The 20,447-nt window shown below is 38.7% G+C and overlaps 1 protein-coding gene across 1 annotated transcript in view; it reads left to right on the top strand.

The window, feature by feature from the left end:
* The window catches only part of LOC122795071 (vomeronasal type-2 receptor 26-like), a 196,311-nt gene that overhangs the window by 30,224 nt on the left and 145,640 nt on the right, over positions 1-20,447 (top strand). Inside the window, exon 2 of the mRNA XM_044063646.1 lies at positions 7,665-7,886. Coding sequence (XP_043919581.1) covers positions 7,665-7,886 — 222 coding nt within the window. The remainder of the gene's footprint in view (positions 1-7,664; positions 7,887-20,447) is intronic.

Below are 20,447 nucleotides of genomic sequence, written 5' to 3'. Positions count from 1 at the left end.
GGAGTGTCAGAGAAGTATGTAAGAGTGGTACAGGATATGTACGAGGGTAGTGTGACAGCGGTGAGGTCTGCGGTGGGAGTGATGGATGCATTTAAGGTGGAGGTGGGATTACATCAAGGATCATCTCTGAGCCCTTTCTTATTTGCAATGGTGATGGACAGGTTATCATATGAGATCAGACAGGCATCCCCGTGGACTATGATATTTGCAGATGACATTGTGATCTGTAGTGAGAGTAGGGAACAGGTGGTGGAGACCCTGGAGATGTGGAGATATGCTCTAGACAGAAGAGGATTGAAGGTCAGCAGGACTAAGACAGAATATATGTGTGTGAATGAGAGGGAGGACAGAGGAATGGTGAGGATGCAGGGAGTAGAGGTGGCAAAGGTGAATGAGTTTAAGTACTTGGGATCAACAGTTCAGAGTAATGGTGAGTGTGGAAGAGAGGTGAAGAAGAGAGTACAGACAGGATGGAGTGGGTGGAGAAGAGTGTCAGGAGTGATTTGTGACAGACAAGTACAAGTAAGAGTGAAAGGGAAGGTCTACAAGAGGGTAGTGAGACCAGCTATGTTATACGGGTTGGAGATAGTGGCATTGGCAAAAAGTCAGGAGTCAAAGCTTGACGTGGCAGAGTTGAAGATGTTAAGATTTGCACTGGGTGTGACGAGGATGGACAGGATTAGGAATAAGTATATTAGAGGGTCATCCCAGGTTGGAAGGTTTGGAAACAAAGCCAGAGAGGCAAGATTATGTTGGTTTGGACTGGTGCTGAGGAGGGATGCAGAGTATATTGGGAAAAAGATGCTAAGGATGAAGCTGCCAGGTAACAGGAAAAGAGGAAGGCCTAAGATAAGGTTTATGGATGTGGTGAGAGAGGACATGCAGGCAGTTGGTGTGACAGAGCAAGATGCAGAGGGCAGGAAGAAATGGAAACAGTTGATCTGCTGTGGTGACCCCTAATGGGAGCAGCCAAAAGAAGAAGAAGAAGAAGAAGAAGAAGTTGTCCTTTTTAGGTTTTTAGCTGTTTGCTTAATGTTCTCCTTAATTTAGGGAAGATTTGTTTTGCTATATTCATTTATGAGTTTCTTACTTTTGTTATATAGTTTATTAATGCTTAACAACCTCCACACTGGTTTGCTTTTAGACTGCCTCATTTGCTTGGGTCCAGTTAGGATTGCCAAATCAATACATTTGTCCAGCAGTGAATAGAACTTTTCTGCATAACTCTTGCCAACATTATGCATAATATTGATATATGTTAATTTAGAGACTATGAATAATACTGTTATACTTTTTTTTTTAATTTAGAGACTTCATCAAAGAATTAAAGTAGGTTTTTTTTGTTTTAAGTCACTGAATTCTGTGAAATTTCTTGCGGACAGTTTGGAGATTTTGCTGGAGATTGTGGTCTGACTTGACATGTGAGGGTAATACCTTAGGGATGATATACACAGATGTTAGGTTAGTTAAGACTATGTTAACTATATTCTTTTCTCTATCAAGCTATTTAATAATCTCAACCAGAGAGTTTTAGTCTATAACGTCTAAGAATTTCTGCGCATTTTCTACAATTTTGGTATAGGGCTCCCAGTTAATCAGTAGTTAAAAATTACCTACGTTAACAGCATTCCTACTTATGGAAATATTTAGAAATACTGTGTGATTTTTTCCAGAGTCATGGAGGAAGTTCTATGGCATGCTATGAGCTGATAAATTAACTTATTTAACATGATTAGAACTCTGTAAGCTCTGATTGAGGTCTGTTGGTATATGTCTCAACTTAATGTGGTCTCCAACAAATATGGATACTTTAGCACAGTTTGCATCAGGTCAAAATGAGTTGCAACAAAACTCAGGTATTGAGGGAGTGCTCAATGTATTTAAACAAGGTTTGTATAACAACATATCTGCATATGTTGCATATACAACAGATGTGCTTCAAATGAAGGAGGGTCTCACCATCCAGAAATTTGCTGTTTGGACATCTATCATTAAGCAGAGCCACCTTAATATGGTTCAATTTGTTTTGGAAGTTTGATTTGAAGGTTCATCAGCTGAATCTTGCTTAAAAAGGTAAAATGGGAGCTGCAAAAGCTTTTGCTAGTACTTGGAAGCTCTGGAATGGAAGTTGTAAACAGTCCTTGCCTTAGCAAAGCAAGGATGGTTGTCATGCATCTCATCCCTTGCTGTAACATACCTGATCCCTGTAGAGTGACACCTGGTGTTTAGCTAGTTGTTAAAGCCAACTTCTTTATACCTCAAAATCATTTTTGGTGATGGCAGGATTCCACTCAATACTAGGGCCTTTCCTGCTTTTCTGACATGCATTTTGAGCTCTGTCATGTCTCTGTCTAACTCTCCAGGGCTCTGCATGACAGATTGTTTACCCCAGCATTGGCAACCACTATGACATACTCATATGTCTCTGGTTTAAGAGTCCCAGGGGCTCTTGTGGCATTGGCAATCGTGGTCACTGAGACGGAGAGCTCACTGTCGCCTTGTTTTCTGTCCATCTTCTTGAGTATATAATCTGTGTACCTACCTCTAGACTCACAAAGTACTAGTACATTTCTATTTGCATTTGAGAATTGATCTGGTGCCATTGGTCTATAATGTGCTGTTTTCTGGTGACTTTCAGCAGTGTTTTCACTAAATGGTGTTATAGTGCTTATGTTATTCTGGGCCTTCCACTTACAAATCTGTTGCAGCTTGGGGAGATATTTATATTTGCTTCCTCAGCATTTAATGATTTAGGGTGTGTATGTGTGATTGTTGTATACATGAACGATGCTCACAAAATGGGTTTGATTGGAGGAGTGTGAACTCAGATTTGGGCCTGGTACTTGCATTCCTGAGAAATAGTCTGTGAGTATCAGACAATTCCTACATTGCTGAATTTACCAGGAGCTATAATGCTGATAATAAACCCTCCATCTTGTCCAGCTGTGTAAGGTGTGTCAGGGAAGAGTTAGGGAATATAATAGTGTTTCAGTATCTGGACTAAAGTATTTGTTCAAGCAAAATACTAAACAAAAAGAAAAATATCTTCTCACCACACTTGTTTCAGCTCAAATTTTTCTGGAAACTTGGGAAATACAGAGACAAATGGCTAGAAGCATTGTTATCCTGTGGAGGAAAAAGAACTCCAGCCAAACATGTCCACTTCTCAGACACAGCTGAAAATTGTTTCCTGCTAGCAAATAATCACTACCTCACTCAGAAAACCAAGTGAAACTATACTTTTATGTATGATTAAATATAAAACTGAGAAACAAGAAGAACGTAACAGGGAAAACATGTTAAAAAAACATAGATGCAATCTAAGGAATTAACAAACGAGAACATTAAATGTAACAAATGGATAATTTATTAATCACACAGACAACCAGATGACTATACAATGTGTAATATAAGTGAATTTATCTGAAACTAGTAAAATGTAATATAGTGGTAAAAAAGTATAAAACTACAGGGAGAGCACTTGGATTAAAGGAAAATTCCACCTTAGAACTCAGAAAACATTTGTATTGCATTCCATAAATTGAGCAAAGTTTATTCATAAAGTAAAAAAAAAATCTATGGTCAAAGAAGTGTCATACAGTTTGGTCAGCTTTTTTCTTTGCTTATATATCGTCAGCATTTAACATTACAGCTGCCAGTTCCTGGTTGAGTTCACTGGAGGAGGTAAGGTGTGTCTTTCCTTTTGGAATTGCTTGGGCACTGCAATAAATCCTAGTTCCTTTCTTTATTGTGTCTTTGTTTTCTGAGTTATTTTAATGCCTCAGAAGTATTCCAACATGCTTCTTTTACAATGTTAATGTGTTTTTCTCAAAATGGCAGATGATATGGCCTACCTTGGTAAAGTTATCTTGTTTTCTGCTTTCATTCCTTTTTCCCAGAATACATTTCAAGTCATCTTTATATGAGCCATGCTAGACAAAAAGAATGTGTGTTTTCTCATGTCAATAAGATAAAATGTCAGGACCATGAAGCACTGTTATATAAACACACCTTCTGTAACAGAGCTACTTCTATGTTTCCCTGACAGAGCCTCATTTATGTGTCTATCAGAGCTTGTTCTATGGTATAAATAGTTATCTACTTCCAGCAAAAGAAAATAAGTAAATAGCAGGCTTTTGTAAATGGATTCTTTTGTAGTTCTAAAACAAATGACAGACTTCCCTCCACACTCTCATGCTGAGTTGTGTAAACTCTCACTCCAGTAAATGATCCTTGCTCTGCACTTACAGATGACAGGTAGTAGGACTCCAAACTGAGTCTATCTGCTACTTCCAATGCCTTCAGTGGGAACATTCTGTCTGTCTCTCTCTCTCTCTCTTATAAAATGCAGAATTAAAATGTGATTTATTAGTTCCTTATTTTTTTTATTTATTTATTTGCCATTTGTTTACCCAGAAAGTCATTTTCAGAGGAGGTGCAGGGAGAAAAGCAACAGAAGCACAATAGTCAAACTACAAATCTACATTGATTATAGAGATTTTCATTACAATAAAAATATAATATATGGATACATGAAAAATATGCAAGAAAAAAAAATAAGTAAATTCCAATTTACATTGCTTTTGATGGTGGGCTAATGATATCCTTTTCCTGCATTCAAGATATATGGTGACACCAGACAGATCAGTGTGGAACCGTGGTCTCAGTTACTTAAAAAGTAAAATTTGCTAATCAATTTTTTAACTTATGCTGGCTTATAGCTATATAGTCTCTATAGATGTCAACAGTGATGTTTTTGATAGTGCTGTGATGTTGAATTATAAACTAATAAATTAAACACCAGCCATGGGCTTTAGTAATGGAATAAAAATACTTTATTTAATAGAAAATTAGGGAAATGTATGGGTGTTGTGACACTGCCAATCTGGAATTTTTTAAATAATCATATGTCATTTGTGAATATTAATATGATACATGAGCTTGTCTTACAAATGTAAGAGAATTATATGTTATGTGATATTAAACTACTGGTGCAGAAGTATGTGTTGAACTATATGTTATGTACTGAGCTTCAAAAATGTAACCACAGTGTACCCTACTAGAAAGGAACAGAAATGTATATAAATTATATATCTGTGCAAATGTATGCAATAATAGTAGAAGCTGGAACCTACAGAGTTAACTTTCAAAACTTCAAGAAAATACATTGAAATAAAGAGTGCTTTATGGATTGCTATAAAGTTAGTTAATACAGCAAGAAGACAGGATGTCTAGAACTAGAAGTTCGTTCTATTTTCTTGAAACAGAAATAATTGCTAGGTTTCAAATGTAAAAGTGTTTAATTGTTTTACAACTTCCAGTTCTGAGCAAACATCTGAGAGATATGTATTTTTCACATAGAAATGTTAAATTTTGCTAAGTTTCTGATAGCCTGGGAACTGAAGGCAGGTGACAAAGAGTGATGTCATCTGAGCTAATTCAGCAGCAATGTTCATTATTAATTTAAGAACTCTCTCAAAGAAAAACTTTGCATTTTGTATCTTGTCTTGGATCTAGAAACATCCATTCACCACTTCTCATCTGCACTTGCCTTGCTCTGTAAGTAAGTAAGTTATTTAGGGCAAAGTATCTCTTAGATATAGATATGAATATAGTAAATATTAGTTTAGATGTCTTCTGTATTTATTTGAGACTGTCCTAGAATGTTGTTTTAAAATATTTCTTGTGATTCTGAACTCTATAGTTACTGTGTTGTCTGAGTATTGTCTTGGTTTTTTATTTATTATTAAATATATTTAAACCTTTTAATTGTGACTGGTTTGTTTAGAGAGATTTAAGCTCTTAGAGTACTTGCATATGTTTTTGGTGACACTGTACAGGACACTCCTAAATAGTCTTGAAAGCCTTGGTCATACTTACCATTTGGATAATAGTAACATTACACAGTGGGATTGGACACCCTTTGGTAATGGCCTTATAGCAGCTGATAAATAAGGATGGCTGATGACAGCTGGTACTACCTTATAGTCTGGGCAAAAGCAGACATAGCTAGTAAACCTGTGCCAGCCTTTTCTAGGTGTGTGTGTGTTTGTATATCTATCAAATCTCAAAGTGTGTGTCAGCTACTTGGCCAGGGACATAAAGCACTGGTTGGACAGAGAGAGTGCTGCAGATCTTAGCTTGGCCACTCGGCTGAGATCTTAACCCTATAGGTGTGACAGTGGGGAGTCTTATTGGGGATCTGGAGAAAGAGGGAGAAACCAGCCCCAGACTAATTGTGTTCTCTGTGTGCTCCTAAGGGAAATTGTACTTTAATGTGTACATCCCTCACTGGTGCTAGTGGTGAGGATTGAGGCTCCTTGATTAATGGGCCAGTGTAGGGGTGTCACAGGTGTCACTGAGAAGACTGAACTGTGTGCTCATCTCAAAGGAAATCTTCCCAGCTGATCAGAAATCAGCTGATTGAACATCACTGGCTTCTTTATCGGTATGAGATTGTGAACAATGAGGATTGGAGTGTTTGTACTTTTCCCACTGTAGAGCAGTCTTGGAATTGGTGTATATAATTAGTAGGGGTATTGGGGGTGCAGTGGGGCTTGCCACCCCCCACAGAATTTTTTTTCATTTTATTTTTTTCTTGATTCTGTTGCTCTCGATAATACAAGTATATGACTATCATATATCTGTCTCTCTGTCTCTCTTTATATACATACACACACACACACACACACACACACACACACACACACACACACACATATATGTATATATATATATATATATATATATATATATATATATATATAGTTGTAATTCAAAAGATTGAATACTCCTTTTAGTTAAAACAATGTGTGCGTAAAAAAGAAGGAAAGCACAAATGAGTGAATACTCATTGGTGTGACTCACATGTGAATGAACTCAGTTTTATAAAATGTAAGTAAGATGAAATATGCAGGAAAATTACTGTTTGAATGAAAAAGTGGTGGTTGCGAACATGTGCAAGACTGTTATAGAAGTTGGTACATGTGTGCGAGATGAGTGTTTGTGGGATAGGGCTAGGTGTGCATGTTAGGTGTTGTTGGTCTTATGTGCCTGTAAGTGTTCTCCTTTTGCTATATGCTGGAATGATTTAAGTTTTATACATTTTATCTTTATTACTTCATTGTGCTGTAGTTTGAAATACCCATGGATGTTCGGTATATTTATACTGAGTAAACTCATTTTCATACTTTGAAGACTATGACAAATACGAATAATGCAAATATAACTTCATGATTCCAAAAAAGAATGCTTAGAATACTTTATTATTTTTATGACATACAATTACAACGTATTGCTGTAGTTTGAACACATTTTCTAAAGGAATGGTAACAAGTATATAATTATTTTGCTCTGACAGATACATTTTCAAATATTTCTATACAAAAGATGAACTCCACTTCAAATCCTCAAACATTAAGATGCTGAGGAAGCCAAATGTTGCTGAGATATATATGAATGCTTAGCTATATGTTGATGTACTGTTAACATGTTTATTGTTTTATTCATGGGCTACACTGGTCACTGATTAGTGTTAGCCGTCCCTATTTACCCAACTTTCAGCTTCTACAAAAACTAAGCAAAAAGAGATAAAAATAATTAAAATATGTTAATTGAAAATATGCATAAGTGATGAACTTACCTTATTTCTTTCATATAACTAGGTGCTCCATTATGTGAAAAATGTGCACTTTTATACTAAGATTGGTGAAGAGATATATTTTGATGCCAATGGTGATACAGCTGTTAAATATGACATAATCAATATTCAGGTATTTCCAGGTGGAACCTTTAACTTAGTTAAAGTTGGCAGAGTTGACCAAAGTGCTTCTCAGGCAGTCATGCTTAATGTAAACGATATTATCTGGAATGAGAAATATGCTCAGGTAAAGTTCTATACAAATGCTGACATTTTATAGGTAAGTTTATTCCATGAAACATACAAATTGAATTCAATTTATTATAATTCCATTATCTTTTCCTGTTTTTAAGCACTACTTTTGGTTATCAGCGTATTTAGAATGCTTGCCTTAATAGAGTGGCTTTGTTACAAATTGTGTGTACTTTTAGGACCTTTAATGCTGACTATTAATGCAATTCTCTTGCATAAGTAAATTGACTAGAAATGAAGCAATATAAACCAGGGTGATGAACAAACACTGTTCCACAGGTGATACTGCAAAGTGTAATACAAACATATTTTTTTATTTATTTCACACATTTTGTAACTGAGTAAGCCCACTGGACTCATGTGCCCCTTTTCAGACTTGACCAGGAAACATTGTCTGATTAACTGACTTGCTAGGAGTCACACAACAGGCAAATAACGATGGGAAGAACTGAACCTTGTACCACTAGCTATAAGATACAGCTCTTTAGAAGCTCACATCTTATAGCTGAGGGGGCAGGATTTAATTCTTTCCATCTCTGTTTGCCTACTGTGTGTTTCTTTGTAAGTCACTTAAACAGATAGACGTGTTGGGTCGCCCCTGAAAAGGGATACTTATGTCCATTGTTTTCACCTGTTTATCTGATTTATAAAATTAAACAAAAAGAAAACAAATAATAATAAATTTATATATTGGGATTACTGATTTTCGTCAAACAGCAAAATGTCTGAAACTTCAAAACACTGATCTGCAAATGATCAAAATTCAGTTATTCAAAACTCAAAAAATATATTTAAAACACATCTTACGGATGTGGCAAACTCACATGCACCCCACACCCCCTGCTACTTATATACACCAACTCTTAAGATCTCACCACACTGGGGAAAGGGCAAGTTCCCCCATTCCCACTGTTCCCTGATCCCACACACATAAAAGCCTGGAATTTCACTTAGTTCCCTTTCAATGAACTGAACAGGCTTTTCAAACCTGAACTTAAAAACGCAAAACTAAAAATATGCAAATAAATCAAAACACACACACACACACACACACCCACACTCACACAAATATATATATATATATATATATATATATATATATATATATATATATATATATATATATATATATACTAACTACTGTCACATCACAGTGATCCACAGTCTTACAAAAACAGAAATTCTGGTGTTTCCCAATCAGTTCACTTTCTATGAACAGAAATGTTTTTTCACTTTTTCAACAAACAACAACAAAAGGTGACAGGAGGTGGGCTGGCACCCATTATTTATCTATCTATCTATCTATCTATCTATCTATCTATCTATCTATCTATCTATCTATCTATCTATCTATCTATCTGTCTGTCTGTCTGTCTGTCTATCTATCTATCTATCTATCTATCTATCTATCTATCTATCTATCTATCTATCTATCTATCTATCTGTCTATCTATCTATCCAGTTCAGTAGTTTTTAATGCAGATGAAATGAGAAAAAAAAAACATTCTGGAAAAATAACACTAACCAAAAAACTGCCCCATTAAATGGCATGTAGTGCAACAAAGTGCACGAATGGAACTTTAAAAGATAATGCAATCTGCCTATATATAACAGTAGTAAAAATAAATAAGCAAACAAACAAAATAAATGTATGATTAAGCAAAATACCTAATTAAACTGTGCAAACACAACAAAAATAATTAATATTTACACAAGAAGGGGTACCTGTAAGGTAAAAGACAGTGGATCAAATCTGCAATGCAACCTTGTCTGCTTGAGTAAAGAAATAAAGAAGTCCATTAATGAAAGGTGATATGTAACAACTCTACTGATAAGCTCTTCAGACAGTTTTTTTTTGTACGGAAGAAAGTTGTTAGTAATTTAATAAGTGGAACTTCCACTTTATTCATTATAGTTTTCTAATGAGTCAGCTGAAATTTTTTTGAAGATGCTGAATATGAAATAAAGCTTTCTTTGTCAATAGAAGATTGACTGCACAAATAGGAACATTACTACCTCAAATCTCATGAGCTGAAGATTTCTACGAACAGGGACATACATCAAGTGATGTCTAATATATATTATAATTTTCTTAAAATTAACAATTTTCAAGCAGAAATTTTATATGCATAACAAAACTGTACAAACCAAGAAGAGTTGTTAAAAAGATCAACAACAGGGTAACAAAAACCAACAAGAAGGTAACACTATGTTGTACACAGAAACAGTTATCAAAGATGAGAAAGTAGGTTGGAATCTGTGAATAGACTTCCTGTTAAATTTGAAACAGGCTTCATATTCACATTAAGCAGAGGTCTTCTCTGGCAATCTTAGATGCAGCTTTGATCAATGGATGGGGAATCAAAATTCACACCTGGAGTAGCACCTGTGTCCTTTATTGACAGTGGTAATATATAAGATACTCAATGCACAAGCAAAAATTCATGCGACCCTGTTGCCCTAAGGGCCATATATTGGGTAAAAGCGGGTCATATTGGCTAGGTTTGTAAGAGCTCTTAATTAATTAGCCTAGTAATCTCCTATGAATCTATGAAACATAGGAACAAAATACAGCAAAAACATTGTAGTAAACTAAAATACCTTCATGATTAACAAAAGTGAAGACATAGAGAGTAGAATTAAAAACAAATCGTACACAGTGTTCTCTGTTTTCTCAGTAATTAAAGGGACAGTGTATTTTTTGTGCGCAATTACAGAAGCATTTTGACAAAACAGAGTTAATGTGTACTATTCATGCAAGTTATACCATTGATTATGTAGATTTATAGATAAAACCATAAGCATTGCATGCAGGCTTTGATTACATTATGGTTTTACATATACACCCACACACACACAACCATATTTAAGTCAGTCATGTTTTCAAAAAGGAACAATGCTTCCTGTGCTAGTCAATTCAGTTTAGGCTTTGGGTGGGAGACCTTTTCAGGTACACTTGGAAAGAGTTTATCTGGACAGGGATGAGGGTCAAGGGAGCAAGCAGATAGCTGCCTTTGAGGTTGTCCCTGCTGATGTCCTAATAGTGAATTCCTTGGACAGTGCTGTACTTAGTATGTATAATTTTATATGCAGTCAAGCATGGAGGCAAACTTGTGAGGAAGGCTATACGGGGCAACTGAGCAAGATCCACACAGGGCTGCTAGGACTCCAGACGCTATAGGTTTTCTAGATGGTCTGAGGTTCCTTTTAGAGTTTTTAACAACCTTTTCATCTAATGATGGAATGAAGGAGAATTATTAATAAGGACAGAAATTCAGTCTTATCTTTTCTGCATAGTTTCAACACAATGTAACTTGAAAAAGTGTGTTGTAATTGTAGAATAAATAGCTAAAATAAGTCTGGGGGACTAGGAGATGTTAAGCACTCAAACTTTGAGGCTATAGATGCTCTGAGGTTCATTGTAGGGCTTTTTGTTTTTACAACAATTGAATCCAAAGATAACGTGAATAAAAAAACACGAGTAAAGAAAGAAATTTAGTCTTACTTTTTTTCTCTTTCAAAGAAAAATTAATTTGTGTTTGACAAAATAGCAGTTTACAATAAACAAAGAAGACAAATACATGTAAGGATACACAAATATATGAGAACAGTACCTGCCTCTTATATTCCACCTCCACCCCCCAAGAAAGAACAAGCCACCTTCCATGAATCCCTCTGGTGTTAGGTTGGGCTAAAAGTTGAGGCACAAATGGCTACAGTCATATACTTCAAGTGGCTGCTGTCAAACATATATACAACATATCTCTTTGTTCTTTCCCAAAAGACAACCACGTTATATGTGCTACTCTGACATCAGAATGGGATGAAACTGAAACAAGTGACAGAACACAATAGCATATTTTATCCTGCAGCTGTCACATGTACATTGACAGCATGTCTCCTTACCCCTATCCCTCCAAAATATAACTACCTGTGTACACATCTGTTTATAATGAAACCCAAAAACATAATTATCACAGTAATGTAGTCCAATATCTTGCTTTTAAATAGAACACTGCTGCTAGTCCCACATAAATGTCCTTATGGTTTATGAGGAATGGAAAACGAAAGCTACAACAACCTTATTATGTTCTTTGGCCTGTTTTAGACTAGGTGGTTTTCAGGATGGAGGACAATATTAATCAAGCAATAATGCTTGACAGGGTGCGTTAATGTGTAATTAACACCAGCTCAGGAGTGTTATGAGCCCCAACACCGCAGGAGGAAGGCCTTTACAACCCTGGAAGGGCATTAATTACACATTAACACATACTCTGGAGGGCATTATTACACTTAGATGATGGGGTCTCTGTAAAATTGTTGCGTTTTACTTATTTATTTTTTTAAGTACTATATTATTTTTTTTATATATGATTAATATAAAATAGTTTCTCCACCTAATGTTTCAGACTTGCTGTAGTATATGTTAATGGTGGTGGAGGAAGCATTTTACATCAAACATTATAAAAAAATAATAAGTAAAACACAGCGATTTTACATACATACACAGTCTCTTCTGCTTTCGCACATACATATACACACACACTTTCCTCTGCTTTCATACACACATTCACTCACACATCACTCTCACTCTCTCTCTTACTCACATACATGCGTGCACTCTCACACACACGCTTTATTTTATTTTTTTTCCATTTTTGTTTTACACGTAATAAACAGCAAAAGTGCTGCTTAGAGAGTGTAGAATAATGGGTCGCTTACTCTCACTTTCACTGACATGCACGCATACAATCACACGCGGAGAAACACACACACACACACACACACACACACACACACACACACACACACACATGCAACACATACTTTTTTTGTTTTTGTCTTCTTTTTTTTATATTTTACACTTGCTAAACAGCAAAAATGCTGCTCAGCAAGTATAAAATAATGGCAGTCGTTCCATTTTCTCAGGCCAAGCTCCACAGCGGCCTGATATGCTGCCGTGAAGCTGCAGACATGTTTTTCACCAGGCACTACTTGTACATTAATATCCTGCTGGAGAACGTTTGTTCTCCAAACAGGGTACTGATGTATAGTTTGCCCATTGTCTAAAATGTATTAAAATCCACTTATAGAGGCTGGCGTATGAGGGGCCACTACAACTCCAGAAACTCTGATGGTCTTGTTGTTTTCTGATGCATTTTATGCTTTATCTTTGAAAGATGAGGACTTGCTAACTGTTTATTTATTTATTTTTTACAGCTACCCAGAAATTTTTGAATGTGTCTATCAATATCACATGTCCAGAGGAAAAACATGGTGATATTATTTTTATACACACACACACACACACACACACACACACACACACACACACACACACACACACACACACACACACACACACACACACACTGCCCCTTCCCTTGATAAGACAGGAATATCACAAGAAGCACACACATGCACTCACAAACTGCAGACTTAATGACAAGCAAACTGAAGCAATGCTAATTGATATACATCATAGTTTAGGAGGGTTAAACATACACAGAAACAAAGACAAAACCCCATCCAGATCCATTGCTTTGAGATAGATTTGCTACCTACTGTGCCACCGTGTTAATCAATTATCAGTTACCTTTATGTACATCCTGTCCTGTCAGACCACAGAAGGTAGTCTCCCATCAGATGTAATACTGATGCTTGTGATGAAAAGTGGGCAATAAACAGAGAGCACTGGATAGTTGCACACTGTCAGTGTAACAATCTGTACTTTCTGAAAGTGATACGTAAGGGTAGTGAAGTGAACAAGTGCTGAAGGATGGTCATATTGTAGTAGACTGTTCTTTATATTCAGTTCAGTCAATGAGCTAATAATAGTACAGAAAAGTACTTAATAATAATAATAATAATAATAATAATAATAACTGCAACAAAATGGAAACAAATATCACAAAACAACCACAATGTACAGCAGAAAAATCAGAAATGATGTCCCGCAAACATCTACTTATCAATAAAAAAGAGAAACTCAAAATGGTGGCAGTCTGGGGCTTTTTCTGTGGTATACTTGCTCTTCGATATTCTGCTGAAAGTGGGTAAATTAGTGTTAAATATTTCTCATGAGAAAGCCAACACAATCACCCTCAAATGTAATTACACCTGATATCTGAATCAGTCATTAGTCAGAAGCATTTACTGATATTTTGGCAGCTGGTACAGATGGTTTTGGCTATGAGCTGTAGTTTTGTTTGGTACAGGGTTTAATTCCTTTAGCTGTTAATTGCCTACAGTCTGACTTTGAACTAGTCACTTAACCAGACAGTGCTTTGGGGCAACTGAGAATTTGGCTAAGGCTCCTCAATGCTCCTATAGATTGCAAGCCTAGTAAATATCTATGAAGAAAAGTATAGTGTTGATGGACCCTTTGCTTAACAGTGAATGCATACGTTCAATTGGAAACAAAAACAGCAGTAACAAACAGAGCAAAATTTCTTGAACACAGGGATCCTGAGAAACACATATATTGATATTACCTTGATATTACCTGTGAACCTCTGCTATCTCTGAAAAAACAAAAACAAAAAAAAAAATCTTGCTTTTTTCCCACTTTTCTGAGATTTAAAAAAGTTCAGTTACAGGCTTGCTGTTTCCTGAACTGTTTGTAAGTTTCTGTGAGGCCATTTTTGCTTGGGCTAAAGGAAAGTCTCTCTGTTGATCAGTGGCAGTGAATAACATTGAGCAGCCTTCCCTGCCCCCCGTAGGAGTGGTTACTGACTTGAAACTGTAGTTTTATTGTCCATTTTGGGTATATTCCTGCTTCTTTCCAGCCCCTGCTATCAAGCACGCCTTAACGTGCTTTAGCGCGATTTAGCGTGGAGTTGCCACTAGACAGCTTCGGGCAGCGCTGGTTTAACAAGGTTAAACTTTTTCTGGCTCCATAAAGTCTGTTCTTCAATTTTTCCCTTAGAACTGCTCTGTTAGGAACCTAAACAGTTTACACCTTCACTAAAAGCGCAGCACTTGTTCCTAATTGTTTTTCTTCTCAAAAAGCTCAGCACTTGTCTTAAAAGCATATCCCTTGTCTTATAAGCATTTTCTTTGCAGGTCAAGCACTCCTATATTATACAAATCCATCACTTGCAAAACCCCCCAGGAGTGCCCACTTACCTGCTAAGCCCTCTACTTTTCTGTCTCATACCAACTCATAATTCTTTCTAGCATGTCGAAGGGTCAGATGCTGGCGTCCTCTCCTGCCCAGTTGGTGAATCTGGGAATTCTGAGGCAATCTTACAATTGCTTCATGTACACGGACAACCCTCTCCTCCTCCCACATAACACTAACACTTGCGAGAGATGCAGCTATTTAGCCAAACTGGAGGCTGAGCTTTCTCAACTCAGGACTGGCAAGACCAGGCAGGAGAAGAAGACAACTACACACACCACAATACAAGTCTCACATAACTCAACCACACCACTGAATCAAACACATAAATACACTAAGACATACTCGGTGGCTCTGAGTAAAAATTTACCTAAACAGCAAAGGCCTCCAAAGCAGACACTCAAGCAACTGCAAACTCAAGACACCACACAAACAACACATAAAAAACAAAATCAGTGTGCAAAGCAGTCACTGCCCTTAAGGCCAAATACAACACCAAACATACTTGTCATAGGTGACTCCATAGTCAGACACACTGACGTCCCACTCACCAGGCTGAACAAGGAGAAGGTCACGGTAAGCTGCCTATCGGGCGCTAGAATCCGCCACATAACACAAGCACTCAGGTCACTCCACGGCAAGTACAAGTATGACACAGTCATTGTCCATACTGGTGTGAACGACCTGAGATGTACCTCCCTGGACTACATGAAAAGAGACATAGAGGAGCTCTCTGATTATGTAGCCCAGGCAGGTATGACCCTGACCCTGAGCAGTATCCTTCCTTCACCACGAATGATGCCACAATATAGTGACAAGATGATCAGCTTTAACAATTGGCTTAATTTCTGGTGTCACTCAAAGAGGATCCAGTGTCTGTCGGATTGGGATGACATGCTTGACAAGCCACGCTGCTTCGCAAGGGACGGCTTGCACCTGTCACCCCTGGGATTCCGGATATTGGCTAAGGCTCTTGCCACCCCATAGTGCCTTTTTTAGGCAAGGCTCAAATTCTAAATCTACCACCCTAGAAAACAAAAAACGGGAAGAAACTAAGGGTAATGCTGCTCAATGCCAGAAGTCTAAATCTCAAAATGCACGCACTCGAGGCCCTTCTCAGTATGGAGAACATTGATGTCTGTGCTGTGACTGAAACCTGGTTCAAGGCTCCTGAGAGCACCCCAGCACTATCAGGTTTTACATCATATCATGCGTTCTGGCCCCAAAAACCGAACCATACCACAAAAGGAGGGGGTGTATCCATATTCATCAAGGATACCCACACTTCCAGGTTGGTGGCTACGCATGAAGCATCGGAAACCATCCAGGTGCAATTAACCATAGGCAAAACTGCTCTACAATTTGTAGCATGCTACAGGCCACCCTCTCAAACTCAGGAAACCCACACAGCCTTCCTGAAGACACTGGAGGGTATAAATGTATCACCAAACACCATCATATTGGGTGATTTCAACTACCCGAATATAGACTGGGAACATTACTCAAGCCCCAACTTTCTAGCCCAAAGGTTCCTGGAGTTCATAAATTCAAATGCCATGGAACAACTAGTCACCGTCCCCACAAGAGGAGAAAATATACTAGATCTCATCATCACAAACATGGGGACAAAATGCTCCACACCAGAAGTATATCCCTCTTTGGTGAGATCAGATCATAAACTAATCTCTCTAGAAATCCACATCCCGCCCCCACCCCAAACAAAAAAAGACCACAGTGAAGAACTTCTCTAAAGCAAACTTCACACTACTCAAGACAGGTGTGGTATCCTTCAAGGCCCCCGAGCCAATGGAAACCACAACCCAATCTCTGGAAGCCCTTAAAATGCCTTCTATGAACACCTTCAGGACTGCATGGATCAGGCAATCCCAAATAAAACCAAGACTCTTTCCACCAAGGGCAAATGCCCAGTCTGGTGGACCCCAGCCATAAACAAACTTTACAATAAGAGGAGAAAGCTATTACATGATAGAGCAAAATCCCAAAAAGGGAAGGCATCTTTGATCAGTACTAGCAAGAAACTACGATCCCTCATAAAATCATCCAAGGCCAACTTTGAGAAAAAAATTGCCATAGATTCAAAAGACAATCATAAGGCCTTCTTCAGCTATGTCAGAAACCTGGGTGGAAATTCCCAGATATGCTCAGAATTAGTCCAAAATGATACAAAAATCACTGAACCCACAGACATTGCCAACATACTGGCAGACAGGTTCAGCACAAACTTCACCCCCTCTCCCCCCCCAAAGGAGAGATAACTATCCCAACAGAGTGTAGCCTCCCAGACATCTCAAATGCGCAGGTGAAAGCTGCTCTCTCTAAAGCTAAAACACAGCATCAATGGGACCGGATGGTGTCCCCGGCTGTGTGCTACATGAACTCAATGAAGAACTAAACCCGCACATAAGGCAGCTGTTTAATCTTAGCCTTACCACAGGACATGTGCCCAAGGAGTGGCATACGGCAACTGTGGTCCCACTCCACAAAGGCGGTGCCTCTACGGACCCTGGTAATTACCGCCCCATAAGCTTAACAAGCCTGGTCTGCAAAGCTATGGAGAGGATCATAATGGAACTCATAAACAAGGACATAGGGGACGTGCAGACCTTGGACCCAACCCAGTTTGGCTTTGTCAAGGGCAGATCTTGCCTTTTGAACTTGGTCGACTTCTTTGAAACAGTTACCAAGGCCATTGATGAGGAAAGGCAGTCCATACAGCCTACCTTGACCTTGCAAAAGCTTTGACACAATACCCCACTCGGGTATCATAGAGAAACTTACCAGCTTAAATGTAAACCCATATGTCACAAGATGGGTTGCAAACTGGCTAAAGGACAGAACCCACAGGGTTAGAGTTGCTGGAGCCATGTCAGACTCCAAGCCGGTTACAAGTGGTTTCCCACAGGGCTCAGTCCTTGGCCCCCTATTGTTCGGCATCTACTTCTCAGAAATACAGGCAAACATAGGAGGACTATGGCTGACAAAGTTTGCGGAAGACTGCAAACTGGGTGCCATAGTGGATAGTACATCGGACACAGACATCCTTCAGAGGGGTCTCACTGAAATTGATAGCTGGTGCCAGAGCCATGGCCTGAAGTTAAACGCAAAAAAGTGTATAGTCATACCCTTCGGGAAAAACAAGGTAACCCCAAGCTACCATATAGATGGCAACCCACTAAGCACAGAAGAGGTTATCAGGGACCTGGGTACCCAGGTTGACAGTGGCCTCTTGTTTACACTCACATTGCTAAAGTGGTTCGAAAGACCTTCTACATTGCCCATCTGATCATGAAGGGATTCACATCCAGATCAAGTGAGGTAATTGTTCCCCTGTACTCTTCACTTATCAGACCAATGATCGAGTACAATGCCCCGTTCGGGATGTATCTCACCCGACACCTGCAGCAATTGGAGAGACCCCAAAAGTTCCTCACCAAAAGGATAAAGGGACTCCAAAACCTGTCATATACTGCCAGACTGAAGAAACTCCAACTCTATTCAGTTGCATACCGTCTGCTCAGAGGTGACCTGTGCCTGACATACAAGGCCATGACCAACCCGAATTAATGGACATGCTCCACCTCAAAATCCAAATCCACCAGAACCACTAGAGCAAGTGACTTAAACCTTAGCACGGATATAAATAGGATGTGCTGGAGGGATAGATTTATCACCCAGAGACTCCCCATGCTGTGGAATAAAATCCCAGTCCATGTGAGGCAGAGCACCTCGCTGGCTCTGTTCAAGAGAAATCTTGACCGGTGGATGGGAGATCGTAGGTTTACCCCGGGAATCATCTCTGTGTCACTGCTGGACAGAGGCACAACAAACTAATGGGCACATTATTTCTAACATAAGGGGTGGCGTAAGCCGCATAACTTTGGGCTAGGCTTATAAATGCCTTAAGGCAGATAGCCTAGTATAAACCTATGAACCTATGAACATATGAGGCAGAGACAAGTTTTCTTTAGGATGTACTGTGAGAATACTGCTTCCTTTTCATAGGTTTCATAGTTTCATAATATAGTACTAGGCTATCTGCCCTGGGGCATTTGTAAGCCTAGCCATAGTGATGTGGCTTTTGCCACCCCATGAAATGGTACAAAAAATGTACAGAATAAATTTAGAATACTGTGCCTCTGTCTAGTAGTGACACAATGAAGGTCCCCTTATATAATAGAATTAGTTTACTGTGCCCCTGTCTAGCAATGACACAGATGAGACCCCTGGGGTAAACATACGATCTCCCATACCCTCATCAAGATTTCTCTTGAAGAGAGTCAGTGAGGGGCTCTGCCTAATATGAACTGGGATCTTGTTCCAAAGCATGGGAAGCCTCTGGGTTATGAATCTATCCCTCCAGCATGTCCTATTCATACTTGTGCCGAGGTTTAAGTCTTTAGTTCTCGTGGTCCTGATGGATTTGGATTTTTTGAGGTGCAGCATGTCCATCAGATCCTGATTGGACATGGCCTTGTACGTCAGGCAGAGATCACCTCTGAGCAGGCGGTATGCTACTGAATAGAGCTGAAGTTTCTTTAGTCTGGCAGAATAACACATATGTTGGAGACCCTTGATCCTCTTAGTGAGGTACTTTTGTGGTCTCTCCAGCTGTTGCAAATGCCGTGTGAGGTACATACCAAATGGGGCATTGTACTCAATCATGGGTCTGATGAGGGAGGAATATAGGGGTACAATGACATCCTTGAATCTGGATGTGAATTCCTTCATGATGAGGTGTGCAAGGTAGAATGTTTTTCTAACCACTTTGGCAACGTGGGTGTCAAATGAGAGGTCGCTGTTGACTTGGGTCCCTAGATCTCTGATTACTTTTTCCGTACTCAGTGGGTTGCTGTTTATGTGATAATTTGTGGGTACTTTGTTTTTCTCAAAGGGGATGACTATACATTTTTTGGCATTTAGTTTAAGGCCGTGACTCGGGCACCAGTTGTCCGTTTCTGTGAGGCCTTTTTGTAGGATGTGTGTGTCTGCTGGTGTATCAACTATGGCGCCTAGTTTACAGTCATCTGCGAACTTTGTCAGCCACAGCCCTCCCATGTTTGCTTTAACATCTGAGAAATAAATGCCGAACAAGAGGGGTCCCAGGACAGATCCCTCTGGGACACCACTTGTGACTGGCTTTGAGTCTGACATTGCTCCAGCGATTTTAACTTTATGGGTTCTGTCCTTTAGCCAGTTTGCAACCCATCTAGTGACATAAGGGTTTACTTTTAAACTGTTAAGCTTATCTATGATGCCTGAGTGGGGTATTGTGTCGAAGGCCTTAGCCAAGTCCAGGTATGCTGTATGGACTGCTTTGCCCTCATCAGTGGCTCTAGTGACTGTTTCAAAAAAGTCAGACAGGAACTACTACTGCTGGTGAGTTTTTTGAAGTAAGTTAACAGAAGTATTTGG

Source organism: Protopterus annectens, chromosome 2.part1, assembly GCF_019279795.1.
Source record: "Protopterus annectens isolate FY-2018-M chromosome 2.part1, PAN1.0, whole genome shotgun sequence".
NCBI classification, from domain to species: domain Eukaryota; kingdom Metazoa; phylum Chordata; order Ceratodontiformes; family Protopteridae; genus Protopterus; species Protopterus annectens.
The sequence above is the reverse complement of the archived record's forward strand: the minus strand, read 5'-3'. Positions and strand labels throughout refer to the sequence as shown.